This window comes from Rhinolophus ferrumequinum, chromosome 6 (assembly GCF_004115265.2).
Source record: "Rhinolophus ferrumequinum isolate MPI-CBG mRhiFer1 chromosome 6, mRhiFer1_v1.p, whole genome shotgun sequence".
Classification (NCBI taxonomy): Eukaryota; Metazoa; Chordata; class Mammalia; order Chiroptera; family Rhinolophidae; genus Rhinolophus; species Rhinolophus ferrumequinum.
Window position 1 is genome coordinate 63,589,076 of NC_046289.1, and position 18,756 is coordinate 63,607,831.

The window sequence follows — 18,756 nt, forward strand, 5'->3', positions numbered from 1 at the left end:
TACCCTGTACATGTCAGATGCGGAAGGGGTGGGAGGTAGGGGGCCAAAATTGCAGGAAGGCTCAGTAAGACAAAGGGATGGGCACAGAGAGCCTGAGAGAGCCTGGGGAAGCCTGTTCACTGCCTCAGAGTTCCCGGGCCCAGCCCTGAAAAATCCCTGGCCCCAAAGGGCCAGATTGCCAGAAGATAATCAGGGACTCCACCTGCCGTGCAGAGAAGGTGGCAAGGCTGGATGGGATCAGGTTCAGACTGACTTTCCAGAGGCAGCTCCAGAGAGGAGGCCAAATGGTAGGAGTTGGGGCAAGAAGCTGAAGCCATAAGCAGGCAGTGTTTTCCCTCAGGCTCCTTGGCTGTCAGCAAGCCTGGGCCCATTGTTCCTTCTGCCTGCACTTCATCAGCACTGTAACTAGGCGACAGGAACAAGCGTGGTGCCTGCTGTACCAGGTAAGGGAATGAGGAGAGAAAGGGCGATGTCCCCTAGAGCCAGCCTTGTTTAGTAGGAAACCCACTGCAGCCCCCACCTCTGAACCCCAAGCTCGCTAGAAACGTGAAGCAAAGGCGGGTACAAGCTGCTAATGAGTGCCTAGCATCTCAGGCTCAATACACCACTTCATATGCAAATTCCACAGGCAATCTCTGGGGACACTGGGATGTCTGAGGTGCACCAGCTACACCAGAACTGCCAGGCTACCAGCAGCCTTGGAATTCCTGAGTCACATCCTCCTCTAACCCCCTGCCCTAGACCCTTCCCCACTGTTTTCTTTCTCCTTCTCTTCCCATCTCCTAATCTTTCCTCTATCCCTTTCCTCATTCTTTTTTCCCTTTTCTCTTTATACCAACTTCCAGTCTCCTGCTTCCCTTCCAGAATGCCATGTCAGGAGGGTTTTAAAAGATATGACAAAAATCAGATGGCTTTGGAAGCTCTGTGCCCCATCGCTCGCGCTCCCCTCTACACACACACACACACACACACACACACACACACACACACACACACACACACACACACACACTGGCCCAGTTCCTATTAGGGACAATCCAGGGTACAGGGAGCCGAATTCCTCCAAAACAGACAGACACATAGGACCTCCGAGCTGGAAGCACGGATGGAAGGAATTAAAGGCATTGCGACTTTGAGGACCACCTGCTCCAACTCTCCAAAAATTCTGAGATAAGGAAACCTAGGCTCCTATAACAGGCAGAGCCAGTGCTCTTTACATCGAAGGTACACACACCTCTGATCTGATCGCATCACCCTTTGCTGATAATCCCTGGGGAGCTTCTAAGACCAAAGTCCTTGGAGGACCCAGGAAGGCCCTGGGTGGTGCAACCCCTGCCTACCCTCCAGCCTCACCCTGAACCACCTCCAACCACATTCTTTCACTCCCTTTAACTTGCTATGCTCCTCCCACTCCAGGGCCTTGGAAGGAGCCATTTCCTTTGTCTAGAACGTTCTTCTCTCCCTTGACCCACGAGTTAACGCCTTAGTCCTCTTTCAGATCTTAGGTTATCAATCTTTTGTCTCAATCTTTTGTAACATTTATCACAGCTACAATTTTACGTTTAGTTTTGATTGTCTCTCCCACTAGACTATGCATTCCATGAGGGTGGGGACTGGTTCTGATTTTGCTCACCCCTTTACCTCCTGGGCCTAGCAGAGTCTGGCCCACTGCAGTTGTTCAAGAACCACTTGTTGAATGGACGAATGCTTGCCTCCTGTGGTCCACTAGCTTGGTCCTGTGGGGCATCAGGTGGCCCCAGCTCTCCTCCCAACTCCATGCCTCACCTATCTTCTATGGAAAGAGGACTGGGGACCTCTGGGTCCTCCACTGTGGGGCAATGAAGACATTGGGGGTTTGGGAGTCAGAGACCAGGGTTTGAGTCTTTGTTCTGCCATGTATACCTCTGTGACCATGGGTAAGTCACAAGCCTGTTTCCTTATCTATAAAAAAGGAGACACTTGGATCTAGCTCATAGAACTCCTGTGAAGATTAAACGATTTTTTTCTGACACACAGGAAGAGCCAGACAAATGACAAATCTTAATATTACTACTCCTGGAACATGGACATGAAGCTGAAAGGGGTTCCTGGCAGGGAGGAATGAGGTGCTAGGGACGGTGTCAGGGTTTTCCTGTGGAAGAATGGAGATGAATCCTGTTAGGAGCTGAGTAATGGTAAAAACTTTAAAGGAGGCTCTATTTTTTTGTTCTGGGAAGGCAGCCCAGAAAGGAGAGCTGGGTTAAGAAAATATCTGCATCTTCATTCACTTGGGAGATCATAAGCTTGGAAGGTAGCAAGGAAGGACTGAGGGAAAACTGAGGGAAAAACCTCCTTAACTGTCTAAGACAGCAGCGCAAAAGCATGGAAAGAGAACAGAAGTGACATCTCTTGGCTAAGTTAAAAAGCACCACACAAGAGTTTCAATGAACTCTAAACATGAAGGCATCCAGTTCATCCAGTAACAACTGGTCTGCTCTTCACACAATGGGGCCCAATAAGAGTTATCATTTACCCGGCACTGTCTATGTAGCAAGTACTCTGCTAAGCAATTCAGATGACTTTTAGCTAATCCTTACAGCAACTTGGGACGCTGGTATAATTACCCCCACTTTATAGAGGGAGAAACAATTTCAAAGCATTGGGGTAATTTGCTCAAAGCCACTCAGCTAAAGCAAAACAGAGTCAGGAGTAGCACTCTAAGAAAAAGGAAAGTGGAGTGAGTGGGGGAAAGAGAAAACGGAAGCTGAAACACAGGAAGTACACTGACCTAAGTAATGTGCAGGGTACTGCGAACAGGAGCTTCTGTTCTGATAAGAGGGAAAGAAGACTGGGGCACTTTGAGGGAAAAAGATTGAGGTTACAGGATTTTTGGAAATCAGAACAGGGCACAATGAGAATTACAGCAGTTAGAGTTCAAAGATCATAGATTTAAATATTTAGATTTTAATACTTTATTCAGTGTGTGAAAAGCGAGAAGATACCCCGCAGGCTTGCCATCATCGTGAAGAGCCCAGCAAGTTTTCGGTTTATCTGACGTTCGCTGAACCTTCTTGCTATCTGCCGACCTGTTGAGAATGTCCTCCGCTCCTCTCTCTAGCAATGGCTTCTGGTCGGAGTTGGTTACTGGTGACCTAACTTTCTGCTCAGCTACAGATAAACCACGGCAGAGGGCTTCAGCTGAGAGCTCATCTGACTTGGGCTGAGTCAGTGCACACTGCGAATCCAGAACACGCAGGGGATGAGCGCTCTGTGGGAAGCTTTGGAGTTTTCCTTTAAATCTAACATCCCAAAGCAGCACTGGGACCATCGAGGGCAGTGCATCAGACTGCTGAAAACACTTTCCAAGTCACTGCACAAAAATTCTGAGTCTTGCTGGGCCACAACATCTTGTTTCCTCTTTCCTCTGAGTTCAATACCATGGTGGAAAGGGGAGGAGAGGGGAGGCAAGGGGAGGAAAAGGAAAGGGAGGGGAGAACACAATGCAGATAGAAAGATGACCGACTGGCTATGAGGCAAACCTTTCACTTCTCTAACAGGCCCCCCGCCCCCGACATACACGCACACAGTACAGCCTGGAAAATTCTCAGGTGTGGCAAAGAAGAGTTAAGCAAAGGAGGGAAACACACAAAAAAGGAAACACACAGAGGTAGGCCCTTAAGCTGAAATTTTTACTTCTAATTATTCAAGTTTGGAAACCTTCCAACACAGAGAAAGTGGAAGAGAGAGACCAACCCATGATCACACATGTGGGGACAAGAAGGCAGATGCTGAAGTGAGGGCAGAACTTGGCGAAGACCCCCAAGGTTCCTCCTTTGCCCAACTTGTTGAGGTCCTCCCAAGAGAACAGACCTCAAAATCATGATGTGGGAGCCTCCTCCCCTGTCTCCTTTGACCTTTGAGCAAGCTCCCCGGTCAGCTAGGGAGGGAGGGCGGGGCACCCTTTGCATCAGTCTTTGGCTCCGGGCCTGGTCCCTTGACTCTGCCCAGGACAGCAGGCAGTCATCTTTACAAGGCCCTCCCAGCAGGGCTGGCTGAATTCCTCCACGTGACAAAGGCTGGGCTGGCCGTAATTCAGAAGCCCAGGGTACAGGTGCAGGAAGGCTGCTCACTCTCTGGAAGACCGTACAGCCTCAGTCTCGGGCCTCAGCCCAGGAGGCACAGGGGGCACCGGACCAGGTACTGGGACCACTGCCCAGAAACTTCTCTGGGCCAGGAGGGGACAAGCCCTCGACAGCCCCCTCCCCTGGACAGGTCCACGCCTGCTGCCCCCACGAAGGGCCCAGCATCCCCACGACATCCACCTCCTACCACCCGCCACCCCCCAGAAGACATAAACAAATGGACTGCAATGAGCAATGAATGCAGCTGCACATACAGGGAGCAGGACACAGAGAGCTCGAGCAGACACCCTGTGCTTCAGAATTTCTCCTTTCGAATCAGGTACAAGGAGAAAGGGACTCGCAGAAGCACCAATGCTCCTCAAGCCTTGCTCCGAGGTCACGCGCTAGCCCTATTCACCAGTACAACCCCACAGTCCCCACCTTCCCTATTCCCTTTCACTGCTTATTTCTTATACTTTTTCCAAAGCACGTCAACTTGTAATATTCTATATAGTTTACTTGCTTAGGGGAAAGGGATCTATCTTCATCACTAGATTGCCAGCTCTGTGAAGGTGGTATTTTTGACTGTTTTGTTTATTGTTACATCCCAGGGCCTAGAAGACAGACACTCGATAAATATTCCTGAATGAGTGAACAAGTCGCTTAGCGGAGGAACCTCCTGAGTAGCAGCTCTGGGCAGTAGGGCCCGAGGGCAGGTCTTTTAGGACTCACTGACACCTGCTGGAAGGGAGATGAGGGAAACATTCACTAAGCTGGGGTCAGGCAGATCTAGCTGCTAACATACTGTGTGATCTTGGGCTCGCTCCTTAACTTCTCTGAACTTCAGTTTCCTCATCTGTAAAATAGGAATAATAATATGTACCTCACAGAACTGTGAAGCTGAAGCTCACGTACAAAGTAACCAGCATGGTGCTCCTAGCCCTCTTCTTAAAGGGAACTCGCGTGCACCGCAAACACGAACAGGGCTGTCTAGGGAATCCGCCCTCTGGCAACCCCGGCACGGGGTCCTCACCCAGGTGTGGAACCACAAACTGCCCCTCCAGACTCACCCTTAAAGGGGAATCTTATGGCCTTAATTCTGCTAAGAGATAATGCTCTAGGATGTTTCCTAGGGCCTCCTGGGTCATGGTCTTCCTTAGATACCTAGACTCCGAAGCGTTCCAAATAAGTAACCCTCTGAGGCGAGGCCATGAGACCCACTGGCTTCTCTGTTGTTGGGACATTTTATGAGCCCCCTGCCCTACAGGCATGAGAAAGACTTGGTAATAACCCAGTGACTAGAATGGCCACTGGCATACAGCTACCAGGACACTTCTCTCTGCGGGCTCTAAACTCTAAATATGTTTTCTTCCAGGACAAGAAGTCAATCTCTGTGAGCGGCGAGACTTCCGAACCGGGTTCCAGTGGCAGTGTCTGAGCCTCCCTCCTCTCACTAGTCGTGGCCTCGCCACCACGGCCACTGTTTTGCTCCTCAAACAAGTGAATTTATTCCTCCTTTCCTTGGGATCTTTGCACTTGAGGTTTCCTCCACCTGGAACGCTCTGATGTCAGATCTTCACATGTTGATTCTTGTCTGGTTTTATTTTCTTCAGAAGACTTATCACTCTCTGATATTACCTCGCCGATTTATTTGTTTACATGGTTTGTTTGTCCTTCTTGAACCTAAACCCCACCAAAGGAGTGACTCCATCTGTCTTCTTCACCCTGTATACCCTGTGCCTGGAACAATGCCTGGCCCAGAGCAGGTTTTTGACCTGCTGAACAAATGAATGACTGTCTCCGTGAACAAACTGGGGAAGAACTTAGGGGCCCAGGTTTCAGGTGTGAGATCTGCAGGGAAACTAGGAGAAAAGGCACTGAGGGGGCAGAGGCTTGTGAGTGCTCCTGCCTGTGATTCATGCCCATCAGGGCACCAACTCCCAGCTTCCTCTTCTCTCAGGTTCACCCGGTCTCTCAACAGCCCCACATACTCCCTGGCAAACACCCACATGGGCAGAGTAAGAACGCAGCTCTGTGCTCCTTCAGCTCAGATGTCACTGGAACACAGTTCAGGAGGAGATTCTGTGGCTGCACACCCAGTCCAGTGCTTTGGATCTGGGATCTCAGCATAAATTCCAACATGGGCTGAGGAAATGGAGGGCCTCTTTGGGAGAGCTGGGTTTCCCTTCCTCCTCCTGAGTTAAAGCAACCAAGAGGTCTCTTCTCTGCGGCCAGATGGGCCAGTCAGCTTTCAGGACAGCTCCCACTCCGACAGAGACTCTGCCCATAGCATTCACCCAGGCCAGGCCCTGCTATTAGGGCTCAAGAGAAACCCCATCTCAGAACTGACTGGCTCCACGGTAGCAATAGGGGCTGTGCTGGGCTCCAAAGCCCCTGAATCCTCTACCAAGCCAGCTAGGGAAGGGGCCCATGTCAGTTATGGGTGTTCAACCAAACTGAGGCCCTCAAAGGGGCTCTCTGGAGATCAGCCTGGTCTCCTAGGGCAGAGGAACTTACAGTGTGACAGGTGAGAGGTGGGCTTCCTGTGGGGAGAACAAAAGCAAAGGGGGGAGAACTCTGCAGAAGACATGTGGGAGCCGTGAAAACTTAGGGGTCTGCCCAGAGGCTTCGAGCCCCCTCTGCCTGACACACATTCCCCTCCACCCCACCCTCCCTGAGCTGTTTCATTTCCTTTCAGAAAACTTTGTTTTGGTTTGATATTTGCCTCTAGGCCTCTGGGAGAATTTTCTGAGCTTTGTTTCTCTTCTTGTTTCTAGGATACCTGAGCTGCTCCCAGATCAACAAGCTCAGTAGGAACAAGAGAGTGGGGGTGGGGGGCGGGGTGGGGTTAGGATCACCAGATAGGAATAGAGGGAAGGAGGGAGGGACAGAGCCTGCTTGGCTCACACAGACTTTGGTGGCCCCCAGATATTCCAGAGGCACATCAGGGAGCTCTCACACAAAGCAAAAACAAAGACAGCCGGAAAGGGACCATTTGCAAAGAGAGAACTTCAAGTTCTAGGAAATCAAAAGGTTAAGGAGTAGATCGGGGCACTGCCCAGGGCTGGCCCAAACAAGCACATTGAGGAAATCTACCAGAGGTGCCAGCAAGGAAGCTTCCATCCAACACCTGGAAGCAGAATGCCTTGCAGGCACATGAGCCAGGCTGGGACCTGCCGGTAAACAGAAGCACACGCCCTTAGAGGCGCCAGGCCTGGGGTCCGGGGCATGTAGGGAAGAGAGAGGGCGCAGGCCTCCACATCCCGGGGCAGGGACACAGGGCTCAGCACGCAGTAGGCAGCAGCCTGGGCCTTTCCCAGCCGGCCCCAGCCCCACCTCCAACAAGAAGGAACCTGGCTTTCCCAGGCAGAGGCAAGCACGAGTGGAATTCCCCTGAGGCACGCTGAGCAGAGCATCCAGCAGCAGAAGTCATTCATCAACTTGCTTCTGGGGTGGGAGGTGGGAGAAGGAGGCAGCTCAGCCTCTGCAGGGTAAATCCAGTGCAGCGCCCACAGCGTCCCCACCAGACATCAAATGCCACAGGGACACTCAGAAGGGACACTGACCCCAGATCTCAAGGCAGAGTCTCCCTGGCATAGACTGAGATGTCCATAATTTGGGCTGTTCTCATTCAAATGGCAGACAGACAGCTTAGGGGGAAAGCAGCTTTTAATAATAACTAGAAAGTCTGGTATTCCCAGACTTTCTAGTTATTATTTAAAAAGTAAGAGCTCTGCAGTCAGACTACTTGAGTTGAAACCCAGTGCAGACACTAGCTGTGTGACCTAGCTGTGCGCAAACTGCTTCACCTCTTTGAATTTCAGTTTCTAAAATATAGGATGATAATATTATCAACCTCACAGGGTTGCTCTGAGTATTAAATAATTCCTGCAAAATGCTTAACAAAGTGCCCGGCACAGAATAAGTTCTTGATAAGGTAGCTTTTTTGATGAGATGATAAAACTAAGAAAATCATACATCAGATACAAAACCGACATGAGCTGCTGCGGAACTCAGACTGGGGAACTCGCGTATTCCCAAGCCGAAGGTGGGGGAAGAGTGGCCAAGCCGCGGCCTCCCATCTCCATGTTCCTGTGCCCAGCAGCAAGGAACAGAGGCTGACAGAGAACCAGAGGCAGCCGGGGCCCCAAGCCTCCAAAGGAAACACGTCTGCAGACGCCTAAAGAAACCTACTGCCATGGCGCTAACATCTCTCAAAGTGAGTAGACAAATGTTCAGAGCAGCCGAAGAACTGCAAACAACCCAAATGGCCATCAACTAATGAATAAATAAAATGTGGGGTATCCAAACAATCAAATGCTATTCAACCATAAAAAGGAATGAAGCTGGTCTCTGCTACATGTATGAACCTCGAAATCGTTATGCTAAATACGAAAAAAGCCAGTCACAAAAGGCCAAATATTGTATGATTCCATTTATGTGACACGTCCAAAATACACAAATCTATAGAGACAGAATATAGATTAGTAGTTGCCTAAAGCTGCAGATCTTGGGCAGAAATGGGTATGGGGTTTCTTTTTAGGGTAATGAAAATGTTCTCAAGTGGATTGTGATGGCTGCACTACTCTGTGGATATACTGAAAACTATTGAATTGTGCATTTTAAATAGGCAAATTGTGTGGTATACGAATTACATCTCAATAAAGCTGTTTTTAAAAATAACTAGAAGGTAGGTGCTGGGAGCTGCATATAATATAAAGTGTCATGAATATGAGTGGGTGGGAGAGGCTAGCTACAAAGTCTGAGCCTGTACTTGGCCTTGACACCAAAACATTCATCTAGATGTATCTCCCAGAAGATACCAGAAAACCCCTGCCCACCCCAACTGGTTGAGCATGGCTATAAACTCTCGTGCAATAAGACGTCTCCCAAGGCACTTACCCAGCTGGGTAGGCAACTAAACCGGATCGGGGGTCACAGGCAAGCCCTCTGCCTCCAGACACTGTTATTCCGAGCACCTTCTCCAAGGTCACCTGTTAGAGCAAGACAGAGAAGTGGCACGTTATGGACAAAGTGGGGTTGGAAAGGAGATGCTGAAGGTTCTCGGGACCATCCTGCAGTGCTGACCGCTCTCCTGATGCTCTGTCTGCAGGAGAATGGGCTATTGACTTTTCCAGGTTCTCTTCTGGCCACAGGCCCCTTGATCACACGGGAAAAGCCAGTGGGCATCGCCGGCTTTCAAGCGGCCTCAATCTGCTGGTACCAAGGGAAAGAAAATGAAGGGGTGAAAGCTCTGCTCATGACCACAGAGAAAAAGCACTCCCCCCACCCAGGAGGGCTCTGTTTACAAGATAAAGCTTTGAGTCCCCAGATTGGGGCTCTTGGGTCGATGACTCTCAGGGCAGGTCACTGATCTTCGTGCCTTGGCAGGCATGAAAGAAAGGCCACTCTGATCTCCCAAATGCCAGAAGAATGTTAGGTATCAATTAGGTGACTAATAATATCCCTGATCTTTGCATTCCATCACGCTCTTCCCCTCCATCAGAGGACTCCACTCCGCCCCTTGCCCCCCATATGTCTGCCAGTTCATACAGACTGCAAGCCTAGGAGGCAGAAACATGGCTTAATGCTGTGTTTTGCAAAGCACAGATGCTCAGAGGACTCTAATTATTATTATCAAGCCACAACTCCCACAGAGATGAAAAGGAAACATGTGTAAAGTGCTCAGAGATCCTGAGAGAACACGGCCACACAAGATATTCGCCATCACTCTCATCATCACTAGGGTTACACCACCGCCGCCCCCAACCCAGTCTGCAGCCTCCCGGGGTGCACATTAGTTTACTGGTCTTTCTGCCAGATGATGCCATGTGAGACTCTGTAACTTCCTGTTTGTCACGCAGCCTCATCCTCTGCTACAGACGTCTTGTTCGTCACTCCAGGTCCAGTCTCCTCTAATACTGTCTGGACTCCCTGCACTGGCCCTCTTCAGGGATGTCCTTGGTCTTCGCTGGCTCAGAGCAAGGGGCTTCTGAATTCAGAATGGCCATGTAAACAGGCCAGACCGCACTCTGCTAAGAGAGTCTCAGAGGTCCTAGGAGGGCGCCGTGGACCAGAAACACTTCATGGGTGTTCATACCTGCGGCAGGCTGGTCTACGCCTAGTCCGGGCCAGTTTCTAGAGCGGGGAAGCCCAGAATCAATTATGGTAGTTTTAGGATCACTCCTTCTCTCTTAGTGTCCCAGCTGGAGAATTCAAAGTGCTCCTAGAGGGCCTGTTTAAATTCTTATCTCCAAGGACCATTTCAGTTTGAATTAGGTTGGAAAGAAATGCCCTCTGGTTGCCAAAGACCAAAATAAGTCTCCTGGAACACAGTGAAAACGTATTTCCCAGAAAGGTCCCCAAGAGTTTTCTGAGCTTCTTGGGGATGTGGCAATTCTCGGTCTACTCGCAGAGAAGCACTTTACCTCCAGGGAACCATACCAACCCAGAGCCACTTGGCAAGCACCAAACTTGCCAGTAACCCTTGAGCCTATCTGAGGCACAAAACCTAGTGTGGAATAAACTAACTTTAGTCTACTCAATACGTTTTTTTTTTTTTTTTTTTTTTTTTTTTTTAGTTAATTGTTTCTTTATCAAGAGAAACTATTCCTTAGCCCAAATAGTCATGTTTCATAGTTCAGAAACACAGGTCAGTGACAAACTTCCATGGAAGTCAACCAAAAGAAATTCTTTACACTCTGCAATCACTTCGCACTCTGAAGGGTACCAGCCTTCCTCATCTCCTCAAAAGCATGGAATCATAATTTCTGTAGAAATCTGCGTATGCCTTCTTCCTTGGGTCAGCCACAGCAAACTTCTAGAAAGCTGCAGGCCCCGGGGATCGCTCCAATCTGAAATTGCAGGTGCTTGGCCAGAAGGCCACACATCTGAGGTTTTGTCAGAGCACTGGGAGGCATGGGAGTTCCATTCTCCTTAACACCAATGTCCTTCCTCATGGAGACATGGACCCTCAATACATTCTCGATAGGGTGTCCTAAATGGTGCCTCCTTCTACACTTTTTCTCCGCTTAATGACCCCCCTGGCACCCAGTCACCAGGCACTGGCAGGAGAGCACAAAATAACCCTGGGGAAGTACGAGGGACACCCAGTACAAGGCACCACCCTCTCCTGGCACCCGGCCTCTGGCTACCCCAGGGGGAAGGGTGCTCAGGAATATTCCTGCCGCACCAACTGCCCACGGCAGAGCAGAGTCTGAGGCCACATTAGCCACACAGACGGAAAAGGTCACAAAATCAAGTGCAGTGAGCTAAAAGGTTACTCCACGCCTCTTCTCCTCAAGCTAATCTGATTTCAGACAAATCCTTCGGATTCAAATGTGCACTAATCCCTCCCTTTGCTTCAGCTTTGGTCTCAAAGAATTAAAGACTAGCCTACGGATTCCCGGCTGGCCTTCCCTCTGACAGGAATTTGGGTAGGTGTTTTGTGGGTAGGTGATCCAGCTGTATGGAGAATTAATTCTGAAACCAGCCTGGACTTTTCAACAGCAGCCTAAAGCAGGAAGAAGTGAGTTAACTCAGGCCCTAAAGACACTGGTTTGTACACCTGAAACTAAAAAAAAAAAAAAGAAAAAAAAATTGAGTGAAAATAAGGTATATATCTAAGGTATTTTAACCATGGGGGGGCGGAGGGGAAGGCCAGTGTTTATCAAACATTTTTGACCACGACCCACAGTAAGAGACATATCTTATATCATGACCCAGTCTGTCCCACACATGTATGCGTGTGCATGCGCATAAAACTGAAATAAAAGTATCACAAAACAATACGTACTCTTATTGCATGTAGTAATGTATATAATTGTAATGTGATACTCTATTTTTATTGTATTCTAGTTCATTAAATAATAATTCTGGTCATGGCCCACTTGATTGCTTTCATGACCTACAAAGCGGCTGGAAGCCACAGTTGGAGAAACCCTAGTACAGAACATCTTTCTCCAGCGGCCTGGGTTTCAGGCTCCGCTCTCTGGCACCTTTTCATTCCCCAGTCACTTTCCTCCTAGGACTCTCAGCAGTGTGCAGACATCCGGGCTAGGAAACCCCACAGGCAGGCGTTTGCCTACGCTCAAAACTTGGCTTCTTTTCAAAGGGTTTATGGTTTTTGGCTTTTTCTGGCTTTCTGAGCAGCTATCCAAGGAAAAAACAGCAGTTTCCTTTGGCTCTGTGGAGGGGGAAGAGGAGGGGAAAAACATTCAGGGGCATCAGCTGGTTTTTATTTTATGTTCTAACTCAAACCAGCTTCCTGTTTGCTGGGAGGTTTTGGGCTGAGCTCCACTTTCAAAGGATCTGGGAGTTCAGAGCTCCTGCAGGGCCTCCAACATCTAGGCTTATTTTGAAGGCTCTGGAACGATGGACTTTATAAACTGACTCTCTCCCTCTCATAACCTTCTCCATATCCTCTTTCCAAAAACATGGTATGATTTCCATCTACCCTAGAAAATGGAGACAAACCGGGACCGTCCCTGTAAACACACCACAGCCTAAATGCACCCCAAGCTCCAGCGGTGGTGTGCTGGAGCCGGTTTGCACTGGCTTGTGAGAACTGACACTGGGCACAGCTTTTCCCACGGCCACATTCAATGACAGCACGGTGGTAGCTTGAAATCACCAAGGTGGCAGTACTTACACCATGGCAATCAGCAAGCACTACAAATCAGGATCCTTTTTTTCCCTTCAGAGAGCCTGGAAACATTTACCAAGACGCCACTTAGTTCAAGCCACTATTATTTCTCCCTTGGACTGTGGCTGTAATTCTGTGTTCTCTCTGCTTTAGGCCTTGCCCCCTAGAGTCTTCCTCCAAGTTGACAGGCCAGTGGTTGTTTTAAAATATACATGAAATCAATCATTACTCTGCTCAAAACCCTCCAATGACTTCCCACCCTTAAGTTCAAATCCAGATATTTTACCCTGTTTATAAGGCCTTAAATCATCTGGCCTCTGGCTACCTATCTGACCTCATTTTCTCCGCTGTCCCTTCTCACTTACCCCACCCCAACCACCCAGGCTGCCTCCAGCACCTGGAGAGGATTCTAGCCTCAGGTCCTTTGCATCTGCTATTCCTTGGACTAAAATGCTCTTATCTCAGCAATTCACACAGCTGAATGACTGAGGTCTTCATGAAACGGTCTCCTCAGAGAAGCCTTTCCAGGCTTGCTTTTCTGCTATTCCTCTAGACCCACCTCACCCTGCTTTATTTTTCTTCACAGCACTTAAAAAGTCAGGTAGTGTGTCCTGACAGTGATTATATCTCTGTCCCCATACTTATGACCTGTCTTCTCCATCAGAAGACAAGCTCCTTGAGGGCAAGATCTAAATTGTTATCCCTCGCTGATGTATCCTTAGCACTTTAAATAGTGCCCGGCACACGATGGGCACTTGATAAATATCTGATGAATAAATGAATGCATGGCAGAGGCTTCAGAAACAGTGAAAGAGCGGACATGAGAAGCCCAGGAAAACTGGGGTGTTTCAGGCCAGTACAGTTGCTCTCCACAAAGTACCTAAACTGGTTGTGGTAGAAAGACCACATCCAGATGAGGGCAAGCACGAAACAAAGGGAGCTTAATGGAACAGGTAACGTTTTGTTTCTGAAGCTGATGGTGGACACGTAATTGTTCACACTAATATTCCATGTGTCTTTATCTATGTCTTAAATACTGCACAGTAAATATTAAAAGAAGAGACAGGCTGGAACTAGAATAGAATAATATTGAATGTCAACTATAATTACAATATATACATATAGTGATGGGATGTAAAGTACAGCATAGGGAATACAGCCAATGGAATTGTAACAACAGTGTACGGAGTCATGTGGGGGTATCACTTTGTGAGGGGTGTAAATGTCTAATCGTTATGTTGTCTTGTACACCTGAAACTACTAATAAAAAAGGGAGAGAGAGAGAGAAAAGCTTTGGTCCAGGATGTAGTGTGGGGCTTGGTATCTCACGAGCAATATCCTTCTATCATTCACATCCCTCAGTTCTTTCTTTATCCTCAGGCCATTTCATGGACACTCACTGACCCAGCAATGTGGGGGGGAAGGTACCAAGAACTAAGTATGTGTTTTGATTTGATTTCGTTTTCTCACTTAAGTGCTTATGAGGCTGCACATTTTCATGATGCTCTCACCTGCCACTGACAGTGGAAGCTTTCAAGGACTGTGCTACTCCTTCTTCTGACTGCTCAGCATGGCAGCAAGTGGTGAGATGGGGCTCCCTCGGCCTGCATCCCTGAGGAACTCTGATCATCAGAACCCCAGTGCTGACCCACACTGAACATAAGCATGAACAAGAAATAAACTGGGGCAGCCAGATGGCTCAGTTGGTTAGAGCGCAGTCTCTGGGCAACAGGGTTGCCGGTTCGATTCCCACATGGGCCAGTGAGCTGCGCCCTCCACAACTAGATTGAAAGAACAACCAACAACTTGGAGCTGATGGGCCCTGGAGAAACACTGTTCCCCAATAAAATTAAAAAAAGATAAATAAATAAACTATCTGTTAAGTCAGGGAGATTTTGAGGTGATTTGTTACCACAGCATGACCCAGCCCAGCGATTTTCACACTGTTTGGCCTGTTACAGTCTTTAGTTTCTTCTCTTGGTACACTCTTAGAAATTATCAAGGACCCCGAAGAGCTGTTGTTCACACAAGTTATATCTATCAGTATTTACTATATGAGAAATTATCATGGAAATATTTAAATATATTTGTTAATTAATTTAAAAATAACAATAAACCCCATTATATGTTAAAACTTTCACACTTTTAAAAAAGAATAACTGTTTTCCAAAAAAAAAATTTAGTGAAAAGAGTGACGTTGTCTAATATGTTTGCAAATCTCTTTCATGTCTGGCTCAACAGAAAACAGCTGAATTTTCATATCTGCATCTGCCCTCAAGCTGTTGTGATATGTTACTCTAGTTGAAGATGAATAAAATCTGGCCTCATTTGGATACATAATTGGAAAGGGAAGACCCATACGTCCCCTAAAAGGTTTTTGGGAAGCGGGGGATTCTCAGACTATACTTTGAGAACCAATGACCTGGCCCCTCCTGAATATTACAGCACCTTTCCACTTCAGGAAGCAAGCCCACTCGTATGAGAGTTCTGGCCTCAAGCATCATTTGAGAAAACCGAGGCAGGGAAGAGGCCCTATGGGAAAACAGTTACCCTCAAAGTCTGGGGTGAGGCCCAGGAAATTCAGCTCCAAACCCTCATGACCCAAATGTCAATGAAACATAGCCCGAAACACACACTAGTTCAGATAACTGATTATGGCCAGTGACTTGGGACACAATTGCTGTAGGTAGCTAGCACCCCAATACCCTGTTTCCCCGAAAATAAGACCCAGCCAGACAATCAGCTCTAATGTGTCTTTTGGAGCAAAAATTAATATAAGACCTGGTCTCCTTTTACTATAAGACCGGATCTATATAATATAATATAATATAATATAATATAATATAATATAATATAATACAATACAATATAATAAATACAATATAATACCGGGTCTCATATTAATTTTTGCTCCAAAAGACACATTAGAGCTGATTGTCCAGCTCGGTCTTATTTTCAGGGAAACACGGTACATCTACAGTTCTAGGAATATTGCTTCATATAGAAGTGAACTAAGAAGAAAGCACTCACATTGTACTTTATGGTGACCTCCTCCACGCCTGAAACACAGCCTAAAAGCAGGAAGAATAATCAAGTTGTGACCCAGCCTTTGCTTTGGCAGGTGGAGAGTGATGAGATAGAGGAAAGCCTATACCAACCTGAAAGAAGGTGTCATCTTTCCCTGGAAGCAAGACTGCAGGAGGGCAGAATTACGACAGGTATACTGCAAAGGAGGGCTTGAATACCCACCACTCCCAGCATGCACTAGTCAGGGCAGTATTGTATCCTCTTGAGAGAAAGAAGGAAAGCAAAATTATCCCTCACTATAATGAGATAAAGGGATAACTTCATAATAGCCTATTCCCAAGAGAGAGAAAGCAGGAATAAAGCCAACTGTTTAAGTGCTCTTCTGGCTCTCATTAAAGGAGATGGAAAAAACAGGTGGCTCAGAGGCACTAGATAGCACTACTCATTCACACTAAAGAGAACAGCATTTTCCAAATGCAGATTGCAGCCTATTAATGAGACCTGAAATTGACTTAGTGGGTAATGAATAAATAGAACAAAAACAGATCTTATGACATGTAGTCAAGATAAGTATCGATCATGAAACTTCGGGAGTGTGTGTGTGTGTGTGTGTGTGTGTCTGGGTGTACTGGGTCACAATGTAACATGTATTTCTTAATGCGGGTTGTTCTAAAAAAAAAGTTTAATAGCCACTGGGAGGCTGTGGGGGATCCTAAGGTAAAGAATGTAGACTCTACCCTCTACACTCAACATGTATCAGGGAAGGTGAACCACATACTACAAAGCAATCCAGTATGTGACGAGGGTCATGAGAAAGATACAGAGTGTTCAAAGAGGAGGAAGAGAGATGATTTCTGAACAGGACCAGGAAAGGGAAACGACAAAGCTTTCTTGGAGGGTGAGATGGTATTTGGCCTGGGCCTCACAGTGAGGATAGGATTTTGACAGGAAGACAGAGAGAAAAGGAATTCTCAGTAGAAGAGCTGTATGACCAAAAGTTTGGCAGAAGGAAATAACAAAGCAGGTGAGCAACGATGAAAGCAAAGATGGTGTAGGAGATTACGTCAGGAGAGGCACTGAATGGCAAACAAAGTGGGGGTCCCCTGTATGCCTGGGAAGCCATTAAAGGGTGTTGAGCCAGGGACACAATCAAACCTGTTTTGGTGATGATGTATATAAGACATACAACACAGGCAGGGACCCCAATCAGGAGGCTGGTACAATAGTTCAGGTGAGAAGTAATGAGGATCTTGACCAGTATGAAGGTAGGAGGAATAGAAAGGAAATGATGGATTCAAAAGTGACAAAACAAATAGAACTGGCAAGACTGGGCACTGTACAAACTCTGGAGGAAAAAGAGAGAAGACTCAAACTTTGAACCTCAAAGACAGGGAATAAGGTGGTGCCATGAAAAGAAATGGTGCCATGATCAGAGAAAGGACCTAGGTCTAGACACAGGAGGAAGGATGAGCGCCAAGGACGTCTGTTTCAGACGAGTTGAATCTCAGGTACTTCAGAGATATTTAGTAGGAACCACAGAACAGTCAATTGAGCAACATAAGCAAGGAATGAATGCTTGGGAGAGAGGTCAGGACTGAAAATAGGTATCTGAGGATTGTTCACGTGCAGGTGAAAACCACCCCTGAAAGTCTAACGAGACGGGAGAAGACGGAGGGAAGGGAGAGAGAGGCTGAGGACAGAACCGTGGGGAATACCTATTTTTAGAGTATGGAGAAGATGAGGGGCCAGGCATTTAGAAAGGGAGGAGGAAAACCAGGAAGCCAGTGAAGCGGAGACTTCCCAGAAGGGAGGGATAGTCAATGTAAGTGCTAAAAAGAAGTAAGAGAAGGAGGCAAGAAAAAGACGCACCCAAGTCCAGTGCCATCTGCAACTCAGGTGGCACAGCACAGGGTTCCAAGCAATCCCAGACCCCTAAGCCAAGATGCCAGGAACTCTTCTAAGCTTTTCTGGTGTGTCTGTCTGTCTGCCTGTCTGTCTCTATCTCTCTCTCATCCCTAGAACGGATCAGTCCACAAGATAGAGAAGCATAAGCCAATGAAAGATTCAGTTTGTGGATCCCAGACAATGTCCCTGCTCAAGAAGGGCTTCTGGCTTGCGCCCGTGGCATAAGTGGTTTGGCTTTGCTCTTCCTTTCTCAGTGTGAGGGGCTGCTACGGGGAGTGTGCCATGACAAGGGAGCAGCTGCTCCCTTGAGAGAGGAAACTAGCAGGCGAGAGCCAAAGGCTAGGGTCATCTAGGATTTAGCTGACCTCAAACTGGTAAAAGAAACCCCAACAACTGGGAGGAAGCCGATCTCTGTTTTTGTTGTCATGTTTTGTTGCCACCAGTTTCTTTCTTCCTCCTTCTCCCTTTCTCCACTCCTCAATCCCACTCAATACAAGTTATAAATACCTGAGTTGTAAGTCATTCCAGCCAAACCATGGGCTTGCTGCTGTTTCTATAAACAAGCATGTCACAGACCTGTCCAAGGCAGAGCACTCTCCGCCTTTCCCTCCCTTCCTGCAGTTTAAGAATAACTACGCTTGTTTCTTGCCCACACACTACACTGCAATCTCACAAAGCAAATTCTCCACCAGATTCTGAGAATTACCACTTATGCAAAAGCCACAGAGGAAGCCCAAGGGCCAGCAGGCTTTGTGCAGAGACTTAGCCAGCTGGGCAGAGAATCAGGGACTGTCGTAGGGAGGGGACTGGGGGAAGTGGGTGTCATGCCCAAGTTCACTCACTCCTGCTCTTTAGAATCCAAAGTGCCATCTGGTCAGAGGCCGGAAGAGACACGGTGGCCACTCCAAGACTGTGGAACAGACCTGGCCTCTGGTCTCTGCTCCTGGTCCCCACCCTGTCTGACTGATTTACAGTTCTGTTGTCTATACCTTGAAAGCTCCCAGAAACAAATAACTTCCAATATGACACAAAAACCAGACTCCCTCGCGTAGAGTTCAGAATTAGCTGGAAGTGAGCCAA

At 47.7% G+C, this 18,756-nt stretch overlaps 1 protein-coding gene and 1 pseudogene across 4 annotated transcripts in view; both read right to left on the minus strand.

Moving 5' to 3' along the window:
• The window catches only part of MAPKBP1 (mitogen-activated protein kinase binding protein 1), a 51,285-nt gene that overhangs the window by 16,942 nt on the left and 15,587 nt on the right, over positions 1-18,756 (minus strand). For all 4 annotated transcript variants that reach the window (XM_033108527.1, XM_033108526.1, XM_033108525.1 and 1 more), the window contains exon 3: positions 9,003-9,094. In XM_033108527.1, the coding sequence (XP_032964418.1) occupies positions 9,003-9,094 (92 nt within the window). The remainder of the gene's footprint in view (positions 1-9,002; positions 9,095-18,756) is intronic.
• On the minus strand, positions 10,808-11,020 carry LOC117023574 (cytochrome c oxidase subunit 6C-like; annotated as a pseudogene).